At 37.6% G+C, this 15,186-nt stretch overlaps 1 protein-coding gene across 6 annotated transcripts in view; it reads left to right on the top strand.

The window, feature by feature from the left end:
• Positions 1 to 15,186, top strand: part of rap1gap2a (RAP1 GTPase activating protein 2a) — a 95,707-nt gene that overhangs the window by 4,783 nt on the left and 75,738 nt on the right. The window contains exon 1 of one of the 6 annotated variants that reach the window (XM_028045009.1): positions 14,530 to 14,863. The exons of the other annotated variants lie outside the window; for them this stretch is intronic. Coding sequence (XP_027900810.1) covers positions 14,820 to 14,863 — 44 coding nt within the window. The 5' untranslated portion in view covers positions 14,530 to 14,819. Of the gene's footprint in view, positions 1 to 14,529; positions 14,864 to 15,186 lie in introns of those variants that run through there. 6 annotated transcript variants of the gene reach the window in all.

Below are 15,186 nucleotides of genomic sequence, written 5' to 3'. Positions count from 1 at the left end.
AATTGTTTTCCTTAGAGCTGGCGGTTTTGTTTTACATCCTCTTGTATCCTTTCAGTAGAGAGTTTTTAACAACACTGTAATTGTCTTCACTTCATTTAGCATTGTCCACTCACAAGGAAGCCCCGTAAAGGAAAATTAAATGACAGAAGTGAGAACCAATTAGTTGTTTGTCTTAATGAACACACGTGAAGTAAAGTCTAAAGATTACAGTGGAACAAAAATAGCAAATAAATTATACACTGGAAATGAAAACAGACTGGAGAAGCAAAAATGTAAAGAAGAAGCATAGATGAATACATATTCATATAAATAAAGTGTAGAATGAAGTGCAATTTTGCAAAGGGTGGAGAATAGGACCCTACGAATTTCTTTGCAGCCCCCAGTAAAAATGTGAGAAACTTGAACTTGCTGTTTCCTGAGGGAAGAAATATTATGTAACACAGAGGAATGGTTCAAGATAGAAAAGGCAACATGGCCTTTTGGTAAAACAGTTTACTATTGTACATACAATCGAAACCAGATATTTTTAAAGATTAAAAAATGACTTTATTTTCCTTTCTAACTATCTGACACTAAAACGACTTGAATGTTTTCTTTTTCACTTAAAGAAGGATCACCAAAATAATTTCTGTCAAATACCAGAAGATTGAAAGAGATTATGTTTTATGTTCTTCTTTTCTTTAAATACACAAGTTTGTAAGCTTATTAGAAACACACAATGCAATTAGGGCATTTATTTAAGAATATATTTTACAACTTTACTTAAAAGCTGTATTCTCATATTATGTCATTTGAGCTAATATTAGCTCAAATAGTTGTACACAGAGATGCTATTGAATAGATAAATGAAACTGAAGAAATACCGTTTTAGGTCACACCTGCACCTCCTTCTTCATCTTTTCTTTATATGTCTTCCTCTGTGGATTTTTGCACTATCGATTCTTCTCTGAGCAAACTGGTTTGAAATATTTGTATGCAGAAGCAGACTGGGAATATATTAATTATCATTTTCTTTAATTACCATTTACTAAAAGTCAGCTTAAAACTGCCTAATTATGCATTTTTCTCTCCTCCTCAAACACAAAAGAAGAAAATTTTGTATATTTTAAGCTCTTATTCAGTGCAGTCAGGAGAGTATAAAACTTCAACATGAAGGTTTTTTTGGTTTAGCTTTTGCTAATCTTTTACCAAGCAAATGAGAAAGAAGAATCTTTTGTTCTTGTCATCAGATCTGAAACCAAGCAGAGCTCCGAGTTTCAGATGAGGACTGGTGTGACATCAATGCACAACCTAAAACTTATTTAATGAGCTTTTTTTTTTCTTTTTTTTCACATAATCTCCTCTGAGCTACAGTACAGACCAAAAGTTTGGACACACCTTTTAATTCAATAAGTTTCCTTTATTTTCATGACTATTGACATTGTAGATTCACACTGAAGGCATCAAAACTATGAACAACACATGTGGAAATATGCACTAAACAAAAAAGTGTAAAACAACTGAAAATACCCCTTATATTCTAGTTTCTTCAAAGTAGCAACCTTTTGCTGTGATTACTGCTTTGCACACACTCTGCATTTTCTTGATGAGCTTCAAGAGGTAGTCACCTGAAATGGTTTTCACTTCATAGGTGTGCCCTGTCAGGTTAATAAGTGGGATTTCTTGCCTTATAAATAGTCATGAAAATAAAGAAAACCCATTGAACTAGAAAGGTGTGTCCAAACTTTTGGTCTGTACTGTACATATTTGGTAAAATAATAGACATGTTTTTAAAAAACTGCACACATTTTAAAGAAGAGTTAAGATTTTTTTTGTCATACTGTAAAATAATGATTACCTCATAATCAGGTTCAAAAGAAAAGCCAACTGGATTTTATTCAGAGGAAAGAGACAGCGTTCTGTGTGAAGAAAGGGTGAATTTTTCATTTTGATTTTCCTAATCTCATCTAAAACCAGATGAGGACAGATATGTTTGCAGCCTTGGTAAAGAAATAGAAATTTAAACAAAACTCAGTTATATACTTCCTTAAAGTAATAAAATCAAATGAATATTTTAATTTGAATATTTTTCCTCAGTTATAGGAACAGGATCTAATTTTCTTTAAATCACCGGTGGTTTTGTTAATCCTTCCTTTGCCACAAAGAGTTTTCTTTCCTAGTACTCCTCAGGTAACCAGAGAGGTTTTCTACAGCAGGAATGAAACGTTTACTAAAGATTGCTGTTGATCCAGTGATGAACCCATTTTCAGTCAGCAGTTTGGGCCTTTTAAACATGTTCATCTTTATTTTAAATGCCAAAAGGTTTTTGTTGTTCATAAGTTCATCTGAACAAATCAAACATTCCTAGATAAAGTCCCAGTAAAGTTGAACAAAATGCAAATTTTTAGGTTGTTGTGGTATGACACACATTGCTTTATTCTGGCATCCCTCCCAAACAACCAGTTGAAATATGGAAAGTGTGTAGTGGTTGCTATGGAGATTCGGTGACACCTCCCAAGATGTCTCCTTTTTTGTTTTTTTTGCTGGAACTGTCTAACAAGAAGCTTTGGAAATGTTTTTATTTACTCCTTTGTCATTCTGCTCCACCCTAGAGGCCAGTGACTAAAAGAAACATGTCTCTGTCACATCATATTTATACTCCACTGAAACAGAAAACCATGGATTAATAATTTCATAATTTCTCTTTGTCTGTATTACAAATTCTTCTTGTTTTTACAAGATGCTAAATGTGTTCCTGATAAGATTTTCTGATCATATGAGCAGAAATGTTATTTGAAATCCAACCACCTGTTTCAGTTTACTTCACTGGAAATGTAATTTAGGGAAGCCAGGATGCAGTAGAAATTATACAATCTGTCACCGTTTTGCTTCAGCACAAAGACAGCTTGTCAATATGCTTATACTGCTGTTATAAAAAAATGTCCTGAGCTCAGGCAGGCAGCCTTGAAGTGCAGCCTGAGACTGCTGACTTTGGAGTTTTAATTTAGACATCAAAGCACCTTAATCATCACATCAACCAAAAGAGGCAAAAAAAAGAGACACTTGACACAGCAGGCCCAGACTAAAGGGCTTGACAAATTATCGTTCTGCAGAGCCAAGAGGATGACTGGTTCTGTCAGCATCAAGGTGTCCTTTTTGCTGTTCATTCCTGCGTGGACAGATAGTGGCTAATCTGCAGCGTTCAGGATGAATGAAGTCAGGGTTTGTCACATTGACTTAATTGCCTGTTCACAGATGTTGGAATTCAACTAATGTCAAGATATGTTCCTCACTTCCCCATCTCTGCTTGTCATTATTATTCTGGTTCATAATCTCACCTTTATGTTTTGGTCCAACTCTGTTTCATTTACCTACCTGCACTGCAAAGAATTGCCTTCTGCACCAAACGGCAATCCTCCTTCCTCACTTATTGTGATTTACCCGCTTCCTTTGACTTTAATTTAGAATGTAATAAGCTCAATTCTTTTTCCTGCACCAACTTTTGTAAGGAAATCAATGCAAACTCTGATACAGTGACAAATGAGTCCCCCGCTGCAGAGGGGCATTCGCTTGAAACCACCGCAGCGTGTTTGGATTTGTGTGTTTTCCATTAAGTGGAAAATGAGATGCTGGGGAGGAAATTGCCCTGTTCTCAGGGTGAACCTGATTAAACTATTTTTCTCTGGACTGAATGCTTGCATGTCCCCAACAGTTGATGTTTTTCATCCAGCGTTTGTGTCACAGCGTTTTTGTGTGTTGGCCTCCAAAGCAAGTGTGTAAATTAACTGGATGTTTGACTCTGATCAATGTAGCCTGGAAGAGTGCAAACTGGTGCATAGGGAGGATGAAGGCAGCTGTGGAAGCCGTGAGTGGAGCAGGTTGTGTGTGTGTGGGGGTGCGCATGCATCATTCACAGCGTGTTAAGTTTAGTGTACAAATTTGCGTGTGATTATATGAGAACATGAATGTGCACACACATCAGGATGAGTGAGTGAAAGCATTTTGAGTGCACAAAAATTTTGGTTGTCTGTTGTTGCACTTATGGATATACACTCATTGGGGTGTGTGTGTATGTGGTGGTGGGGGGTGAGAGAGGGGAGAAGAGTGGGCGTTGGGTGGGCTAACTGTCACTTCCATTAAAATCCACCAACAGAGAGAATAACTGTAGGGGCAGATGTAGGGAAATAAAAATAGATTCTTAGGTTTAGACAACACTGGGAACAAGATGACAGAAGAAATATATGGTACCAAGAAGGGAGGAAAGGTTAGTTCCGAAGCGTTCTCCCTGATGATTGAGAGATGAGCTCCACGCCTCACATCTGCACTAGGTCATAAGCACAGGTCTCCAAAGATACAAGCACACATCTCCGTATTGCACGTCACCTCTGGTTTTTGAAAGTTTTTTCAAAAGTGGTGCCTCTTATGATTTTATACTGGTTTGTTGTTTCATTTACACAAAACGTGTTAAAAGTAAGAAAAGCTGCAGGTGAGCTCTAAGGTTCTGTTTGTGGCATCATTGTATTTTATTTAATAAAAACAAACCTATAGTATTTTGAAAAAGTATTAATGTGTGCACAATGTACTTTTCCACATTTTGTCCAACCTCAACTACAGAGTTCAGTATAGGTGTTTGTTTCTTATTAGTCATGTTTTATTTTAATTGTTCAGTACACCACTTAAGTAGCATTGCATGTGTAAAGTGCCCTATTAATGAAGATTGAATGACTGATTGTAATTTACAGCAAGTTTTTTATTTATTTATTTTTCAAATGAACATTACAACAACTTTATAGTGATACCCCAAAATAAACATTAGTACAACCAGTTGCCTCCAGAAGTCACCAATTTAGTAAAAAGGATCCATTTTCCACTAACATATTCCAGTGAAAGGTTAGATTTTCAAAGGTATCAAAAGGGGAGAATATGTCTTTAGGTAAAAGTTGTTTTGGAGAGTTGAACATCTTGCATTAGGAAAACTTGCACATCAACCTGTTTCTTCACACTGAAACATTTTGCACGGCATTGTGCTGTGGGCATTCTTTTCTCTAGCAGGGACAGAGAAACTGATCATGATGAGAAGATTGAGCTAAATGCAGTTATCCTGAAAAAAAGTGTTAGATGCTGTAAATGTTTATACCAGAGGAAGGATTCAACCTCCAGCAAGATGACAATATTGACATTCAGCCAAAGCCACATGGGATGCTTTATTTTAAAGACTATTCCTGCCCTGTGTTAGAATGGCCCAGTCAAAATTCAGCTCTAAAATCAGTTGACTATCTGTGGAAAGGATGAAAACTGAAGTTCAAATTGAGATTGGGTGAAAATTGGGGAGATCTCTAGATGTGCAGCTCTTAAGAAGAAACCTTAAAACATGCGCATTGGAAAGGTGCAGCAGGAATTCAAGTCACACTTTACAGACTTTTAATTTTAAAGGAAAATGTTACAACCTCATTTTTTTTCCACCTCACAACTGTGCACTGACTAACGCATTGAATTTTGTGATTGTAGCATGACCAAATGTAGAAAAGTGAAAGTAGTTAGACATTTTTGCATGGTTCTGTATATGGTGAGAATGATTTTTGATGGTATTTACAAAATTTCAAATAAAATATCTTTGTTTTGTTTATTTCTTTGCTTTAATGTGATATACTATCGTTTATGCCCCCCATTCTGAATTGTGGGTCCATCCTGTTGACTATATTAGTCCTTAAGCACTTGGGAAACTGATTATTACAGGTTATCTTGTGGCTCTATAGGTGATTCTCTCTTTTTCGTAGGTGAAAAAGAGAGAATAAAGTTCATATTTCAGGCTAGCGTAAGGCTAGAAATAGTTACATAGCGAAAATATTTTAGCACAAAAAAGGGAACAAGGGAATGTTATTTTATAAGAACAAAAGTTCAGCAGCTGAGGGAAAAGAGGCTCTCTGAGAGTCTGGCTGTTTTGGCACCAAGATGATTTCTTATGAACACATAAGAGTTTGAATCAATAGTTTTTCTGTTCTTGTGTGTTGGATCCTTATGCCACTGACACAGATTGGTGGATTACATGATAAGAAACGCCAGGACACTTCTGGGTAAAATATGTGGTATTCGTTCGGCTGTCAGGTTTGCTCCCTCTGTGCTGCTTATCTGTGTGCGTCCCCGTTGGTGTCGTGATCGATGGTGATGGATGCTGAGACAGGAGCCATTAAAGCAGAACATCAGCTCCGTCTTTATTTCAGTTGCCCTCCTGGAAAACCTCATATAGCCGAGTAACGTATTAGAAACAGAAGGGAGAGACAGAGGGAGGCAATGGAGCGATAAATGAAGGCAGAAAAAAAAACACTCTCTCTCTCATCTTTGCACGTTTATGTCACCCTGGGGGACTCAGTCTAATGGTTAAATGCAATACAACGTGGTGAGAGGAGAAAGGGAATACTTGGGGAGACATTGAGAAAGGGTTGGGGGGAGAAGTAATAAAGATGGCAACATCACGTCTAGGATGGAGTCTCATGGCCACTGGTGACAGAAAGTTATGAAGGAAGTGGGAGAGGAATAAAAGCAAAATAAGATAAATGGGAGAAAGAGTAAGCTGAGACGGAGCATAAATTTATGAAGACAAAATATATTAGATTACTGAGCCTGTGGTGGATTTACTTTACATACATAATACACCCGTGTAGGCTTAGTAAAGGTCATGAGCTGTTTGCTCATTACATAAATATCCTCCTAAAAAGTCTTTCTGTTCATTATATATGTACATATGTCCCGATAATGATGAGTGGGTTTCCACTCCTCTGTTTTGCAGTGTAACAACTGTAAGAAAATACTGATGCCATAAGTGTGGTTAATGGTGCAGCAGTCTAATTCACAGCTTCCCATTCAATGTTAAAGTGAAGGCTTTTTCATTATTATTTTAAGGAATGAAAAAACTGAGGTGGGTAATTCTACACTAAACAGAAATTCTTCAAAACACCAACTGAGGATCATGAAACCTTTTTCCAACCAATCACAAATTGTGCACTGGACTAATCATTGGTCACAGATTCTAAAAACACACATATTTACAAAACCATTCACTGGCCATTCAGACATACTCAATGTTATTTTGTACCAGAGGTCAGACATATCGGATTCAAAAGTTTTCTTATCACAATCTGAGAAAAAAAGGAAATGACAAGCTCTTGAATTTACTTCACATTATAAATATTATTTTATCCATTTGTAATTTGGCTCAATTCTTGTGGGTCTATAGGTGATTAAAATAAGAAACTTTCTTAAAGTGCATACATTTTTAATGCTTTATGCTGCAGTCTATTTCAGCATAAAACAGATTTATATAAAGTTCTGATAAAATTTGAATACTTATGGACTCAAGTAAATTACGAACATACTGACACTTAAAGAATTGTGAAAAATGATATTAAATTTGTGTGCCTTTGAGATCCGCTGTTTAAATATTACCTTTATTTTTCTTTGTCACAGTTTATTTCTCACCTTTCTCCTCCACCTACACTCACACCTGCACCAGAGAAAGTCAACACAGAGCAGAGATTAATAAAAACCATTTGTTCAGAAATACTTTTTTCTGACATCTCACACTCATCACGTCTATTTCTGAATCATAAAGGACACAGCAAACCCATTAAACCCGTCTTTGCCTGTGCATCATTAAACTTCAAACAAAGTGCACCATGCAGGCATGATACCAGTCAGTGTATTATTCCGTCTGAACTTTGTGAAAAATCAAACCTCTTTCACTTCTTGCAAAGACACTGATCGCACAGAGCAGTGTTGGCATCAGTGTGTCCTTCTAACAAGCACTTAGCAGAGCAGCAGCCTGCACAGTGACCTGAAGACATTGCCCAACTGGTTGATGTGGCGTCACTCAGCCCACTTACCAACACTTGTGGTCACGGAAAATGTGCCGTTTGTTTTGGTGCGAGCGCATGTTTCCCATTTGAGGACAAAGTGAAGAGAGATGATTAATATTCTTTTTTTTTTTTTTCTAGAGTTGTCTTATAAATGTCAACATACTCACAAGAAGATCACAAAGCAGCTACAGTTATCTGAACCAGATTACTGTGGCTGTTTTAAACTCACTGTAATTAGTCAAACTAAGTAAAAATAAGCACTTTTTTAAAAAATCTCAGCAGCAGTGTAATGATAAAATGCCATTTCTTATTCTGAAAGAAACATAAATAGCATTTATTTCCATTCTAATGTCCTTTATTACCGTGGAGATTAGCTAATTGGGTAGTGACTGTGTATGTCTTATGTTAGATTCAGTCACTCATGATCAATCCTCAACAGTATTTGTTGTATTTCTTTTTACCTTGAGTTCTTGTTCTTATTCTGCTTTCATCAAATATAACTCTCGTCTTGACTTACTGGCATTCGCAGATGCTGACTGCAGATTCAAGGTTCGTGCATGTCTGCAATTCTTTACTGAAAGACTATAGCGATTTTGAATGAATGCATGTAAAGACTGAGCACAGCTAACCCGCACTGAATTGGTTGTTACAGGAATATTTCTAAAGTTGCAAAGAGAAAACCATCTGGTAATTTATGTGGATGGTGCAGCAGTGATGACTGGCAAAAAACACGGAGTTGCATCATGGAATAAATCTATCAATGCAAAGATTGTGGCATGTAGCTGGCTTATAAAGACATGAAAAATATATGACGAAACCAAATCTTGATCCCAAATACCAGTGTGGTAGTTGTGATCTAGAGCTTTGCAATCATGTTTGTTTGGTCAACTTTGCTAAAATCTGAATGATGGATATGACGCACAACTATGTCAGATACCATGGCTGTCTCAGGAGAGAGATTTGGAGTGACTTTTTCAATGACACAGTCCAGCAAAATCCCTGAATTCATGACAGAAGAAAAATCAATACCGCATAATTTTTTGTTGACTCGAAATGTGTTTCCAGCTTGGCAAATTTTGCAGACATTTTCAACATACTGATCAGCCTCAACCTCTCAATCCAAGGTCTACTATCCTTTATGTCAGAGACAAAATCACTGCTTTTATGAAGACCAATAGAGAAGAAGGATGCAAGATGGAATAACAAAGATGTACAAAGGAATGTCAAAAGGAACCCAATGTCCCTGTTTGAGCACTTAAACTGTTACTTCACTGATGTCAACACTGATGTCTGGGATTGGGTGCATGATACATTTTCACCAGCTGTAGCAGAAAATGGTAAAGCAGAGGAGCAGCTCTTGGTGTTATTCTGTGACTTAGCACTGAAGGCCAGATTCCATCAGGCAAGTCATCTCTCTCTCTCAAATTACTGTCATGGGTTGCTGAGGCTATGCAAATATTGCTCGCCTTTACCTATGTGAATCATCATTTTTAACTCTGACTGTAATGAAGAATAAGTACAGGGCTCATTTACAAGTGGAAGATGATCTGAGCTTCCGTTTGTCATCCGTCCCTCCGAGAATAGAGACACTGCTGTGAGAGACTGGCTCATTTTTCACACTTATTCAGGAAGTTACTGAGGTTCATGATGACTGGATCAACTGAATGTAATAAAGACCAAAGCAAATATTTGATTAGGCAAAATAAGTAATATATTGATTGTGTTAACATTAAACCAATTAAAAGGTATTTAAACTGATGGCTAAGACTGAATGGGCTCAATTGAATTGATCCAGTGTTTACTCTGTTAATTTTTGGAAGCTTTAAGATTTGATATTTGAAAAAAAAGACATTGAGCTAAATTGTAGCTTGAATAATGTGTCCCATGTTAATGTGTTATATAATTTAATTACTATAAAGTCTACATTTCTATGAAACAGATTGGGAGCATTTTTTTTTTTACCCCTCCCGGGGGTCTTTTGTGGGCTCTAGTGTCCCTTATATGATAGTTGGCTGACAGGAAACGGGGAAGGAGAGAGGGGGGAAGACATGCGGCAAATGTCGTCGGGTCCGGGAGTCGAACCCGCGACGGCCGCATCGAGGACTCAAGGCCTCCCAACATGTGTTGCGCTATCCCCTTACGCCACCACGGCACGCCCGATTGGATCATTTTTTAATGGATAGTTCCTACAGTGAGTACAAAATGCAGCTTTAAACTGTAATCAGTTTGAGGATCGTAAGAGTGTCCTTAAGTTTGAGAACCCTTGATGTAAGCATTTCTTCCACCTAAGCTATGATATCGGTAGCTCCTCCAGAGTTACTAGTTACTCTTGGTTGCTTCACTGATTAAAGCTCTGCTGCTTCAGATTGTGAGCATCCATGTCTTTATAGGTTTGTAGTTAGGCCATACCATTTCAGTTTCCAGGTTATTGATATTATATGAATTATAAGCTAACTCTACTTTAAACATTTCCACATCTTTCTGTCTAACCTGCTGTGTTCCTTGGTCTTTATAAGGCTGTGTGTTCACTAATGTCCTCTAAAAAACCTGAGGCCTCACAGAACATCTGGAGTCACAATGAAAATCACAACAATACTCTTTACTAATAAGGAAGGCATTTGAAAGCAATGGGTTACACTGGGCTTTATTTAGGGTTGTCACAATAAACCACATTTGGTTTTAAAGTCCTTTCGATATCCTTCAATAGTTGTAGCATCCCAAAGAAGAGATGCTATAAAGGGGTAAAGTTTAGAATAAAATATTTTAATGTAACATTTCAAAAACTGTAGCATCATGTAATGCTACCTCGGTCTCCAGGGTTTGGTGAAGGATAAGGTCAGTAACCCTTTTAGAGTGTTATTACCATATGAAAGAGTCTACAACATGCAGCCTGACATTACATAGCAACACAAGCAGCAAACCAAGCCTAGAGTACCACTCAGAATACTGATAGAATGGTATCTTACTGCAGTTTTATTCTCAATGTCATTTTGCTCATCTATCATAGGTATATGGTAAGAATATTAGGTGTAACTTCATACCAAGCAATCAAAAAAGCAAATCAAATCAAATTTTATTTGTATAGCACATTTCAGCAGCAAGGCATTTCAAAGTGCTTTACATCATATCAAACACAGAAACACAATGCAACATAGAATCAACAATCAAAACACAACATTAAGTCAGGTTCCATCAATAAATGTTTAATTGATTACGTTTCAAATACAATCCTAAACAGGTGGGTTTTTAGTCGAGTTTGCATCCATAGAAGGTTTACCTGTTACCTGTAATGCATCAAACTAGCCCAACACTGCACCTAACCCTAACCCTAACCTTGCACCATCAATTAAATTCTGCATAAAGTAATAACACAATAATCTTGGTTGTTTAATGCTCCTGTCCAATCATGTTGTGGTAATCCTGCGTTCCTCTGCTGACTAACTTTTGTGTGTTTTGCAATATTATAAATTAGATTTTTTGAGCAGTTTGATATAGATTTTTACCTGCTTTAGAAAACTTGTTAAAGCAAAAATGATAAGTAATAGCACAAATGCTGTAAGATACCAACCTTTGCTTTTGTGCTCTGTCTGCTGTAATTTATTTGCAGTTTAGTCGCAATGTAGTGGCAACCGATGAAAATGTTCTTCCATTTTAAGAGTGAAGAAAACCATGATTTCAGAAGCATTTAGGTCTTAAAACCCTTTGTTACCACGCAGGATTTCAGGGCTATGTTCCCTCTGACATTTTCTTTCACAGTTGGACTTTAATGAACATTATCACCTGTAAACCACTAGAGGGAGAGTGAGGTCTACATTCAGATTTGTCATTCTCACTTCACAGATATTGATTTTTTTAACAGCAGTCTCTCAGTTCCCCATTCCTATTTAATTTCTTTTGCTCATAATGATATTCACAATCTTAGTGTCAGACTGATTCCTCTGTGTGTGCACATCAACCCCACAACACACTAAGGAGGCATTCAGTCATGTACTCCCACACTTATAGAGATCGACTTTCAATAGCAATAAACTTATTTATTTCGAAGGCAAAGGGAAACCACATAAATAATTTCATTGAAAATGATCAAGAAAGCATTAGACTGTACCAGAACTATTTATCTGACATTTCATTTTCCAGCAATTATTGTTTTTATGTTAATTTAGTTAAAAATTAAACCCTAATTACCATTAGAATCTTAAATGTGTTATTTCGGTCACAGGTTCCCTCAATCATTAAGTCTCTGCACTTCTTAACCTTCGTCACTGGCAGACAATTACTAGAATTGAGCCAAGATCAAATATTTAAAATAATACACTGGAAAAGATAGAGGAAGCTGCCTTGATGCAGCTCTGTGGAAGCACACCATGTGCTTACAAATTTAAATTAGTTGAGTCCCAAACAGAAATGGGTACAGCTTATAAATGATCCCCACATTAAACCTTAAATCATAAACCGCATTTCAGAATTCAAGTCTTGGTTTTACAGTACAGTATAAGATCCTCAAGGGATGTCCTAACTGGTGGACAAGAGAGTATGATATGTGAGAGAACTGAGGCCCAGTGAACATCAAAACAACTACACACACTAATACAAATGCTAACGTCATGACCTATATATTTCTAGTTTGAATTCTAGCGAAGATCATCACTAGTGTTGTACCACTTACTAATGGAAAAAGAGAAAACTAATGAGTTTTCTCCATTTTCACAATTAATTTCTGATAGAAAATGACATCTGACCATCTATGTAAGCTGGCAGCCAAAATGCCCCATACTAACTCTAGAGGAGATGCAGAGATCTGCAGCTCAGGTGGGGGAATTTGTCGAAAGGAAAATTAGCAGTCATGCACCCCATAAATCTAGCCAAAATGCAGTGGCAACAGAAAGCTAGAAGAAGTCCCTTTTGTAGTTTGCCATGAGCAATGCAAGGACACAGCAAACCAACTGAAAAAGCTGATCCAGTCAGACCAATATTGAACTTTTTAGTCTACATATAAAATGGTGTGAATAGCTGGTCACATCTTGAACACACCGACCTCGCAGTGGAGCATGATGGTGGTAGCAACATGCAGTGGCCATTCTTTTTTTTTTTTTTTTTCTTCACCAGAAAGAGAGAAGCTGGTTATAAGCAAAAGACATGAGACTAAGTCAAGGGATCACCTTCCAGCAGCACAACAACTCAAAGCAAACAGATGAACTGAATAGTTTAGATGATATTCACTGCTTATGGTGCGTTCACACCAAACGCGTTAAGCGCATCAAAAACCACGTGGAGGGCTCGTCAGGCGCGTCAGCTCTACCCGTTCTTTTCCGTTGGACTCGTTCGGCGCTTTTGACGTGTCAAAAGCTCAAAACGGTTCAAATCGCTCGAAATGCGCCGCAATGGCCCTCATCGCGCCTCCACATAGACCTTGAATGTAACCTAGACGCGCCTGATGCTCAAAACGCGATTGGTGTGGACTTGTGTAAAAGTGACACAATCAAACAGCAGATCGAAGTACAAATGAGAATTTGTGACAAGATGAAATTGCTGCTGACAAATTCGCCTTATACAATCTGATTGTGTATGCTTGAGTGGTTTTACAAAGATGAATGAATGAGCAAAATAGTCATTACATAGATGCAAAGGATTAGTCGAATCCTGTATAAAACTTGCAGGAGGAATTAAAGTGAAACAAGCTTCTTCAGTGATTTACCTCAGGGAAACTCATACAATATATATATATATATTTTTAAATGTAAAACACATTGAAAATGGTGACATTTCTGATTTAGTTGACAATAAAATCCCAATAAAATACATTTAATATATGATACTAACTTGCCAAAATGAGATGAAGTGCAGTCATGGCATTGTAAGTGATTGCATAGACAAACAATCCACAGAAGATATATTAATCTATCTGCTGTGAAACTAATGTTTGACAGAGACAAAAAAAAAAAAAAGGGTGGCGCTTCAGAAAAATAAAAACAGATTTTAGTTGTTTTGAGTCAACACTATTGTGAAACCTCTTCAGTTATTCTTTGGCAGTGCACTGGCTGCAACCCTGAAAGTGAGACCTCTGAAGTGAAGAGGAAGGGTGTGAGGAAGGACACTCCCTTTGGTCAGAGTGTGTGAGGTTTCTGGCTACATATAGCCTGCACATATCTTCTGCTTGTGGTTTTGCTTGACTAATAAACTTAATTTTGTGGAACACACTCCACTTAATGCAGTCCCCTGCAACATACTTCAAATAGGTTACAAACTTAACTATAATTGCATATGGAGTTTGGTATTACATGAATATGTCTAGTAATACTATTCACATCAGATTAGAATATAAAGTTAATCTCTTATGCATGGAAAGTGTTTATTTAAATCTGGTCAGTGTATGAACTTATGTGGTTGCACTGTTATTTTTGTTTCTTTGTTGCTTTTACATGAATGCATCACTGCCATCATTATGATTTACATAACAGTAACCATGTTTCCAGGTGTATAAAGATGACCAAAACAAAAACGTGTTGCAGTGTTGATGATGATGATTAGAGTCCCTAGCCACATTGTTTACACAGATCTTTGTGTGTGTGGGAAACAAACCCACAGAGTCAGATGGAGGCTGTGGCCCCTCCTTACCTCGCTCCTCCCCTCTGCTGAAATGGGTATACCTGTATGTGTCAGTGTGTCACACTGTGTGTACAAGTTTAACAGGCTGTGAAAGCCAAAGAGCAAGCAGTGTTGCAGGAAAGTCGTTGACTGGTCAAGTGGGAAAGTGGAAAACGACCAGCCCCAGAGAGGCAGGTGAGAGAGAATAAGAAGAAAGAGAGAGAGAGTGGAAAAAGAAAGCAAATAGAGTGAAGACCAGAGAAGGAGGGAGGCAAAGAGATTGGGTCAGATAGAGACAAAGTGCAAGTGCACGTAGTATAGAGAGGAGGAGAGACTGACAGCAGAGCATTTCCCAAAGGAAGGAGGCTGAGAGCAAGAGGCTGAGAAGGTCAGACTGACAAAATGCTGAGGAGGAGAAGAAGTGCCACATTCAGTGGATTTGGATGGTATGTTGTTGCTTTTATGTTTCATGCTGTTCATGTCTATGGTCACACTCACTTTTAAAAGATACACATTGTTCCAATCTGCTGTGGCTGGTGTTGGTGTGCAGCTCTGGGTGGTGCACAGATGTAAACTTATCTCATGAAAAGGAAGGATGGGTGGAGGGCTGTGTCACTATAGTCACACCTCTAACACTTTGTCCTGTTGTTTGTCAGCCTGCTTGTGTTTCTGTGAGAATGTACTGCTGTTTCACTCTGTGCTGTCTCCGCTTAGGGGGGGATTACAGCAGTCAACAGGCTGCTTTGTCTGACTGCTGTCTGTTGTTGCT

Source organism: Xiphophorus couchianus, chromosome 18 (genome assembly GCF_001444195.1).
Source record: "Xiphophorus couchianus chromosome 18, X_couchianus-1.0, whole genome shotgun sequence".
NCBI classification, from domain to species: domain Eukaryota; kingdom Metazoa; phylum Chordata; class Actinopteri; order Cyprinodontiformes; family Poeciliidae; genus Xiphophorus; species Xiphophorus couchianus.
This window is presented reverse-complemented; position numbering and strand designations above follow the sequence as displayed.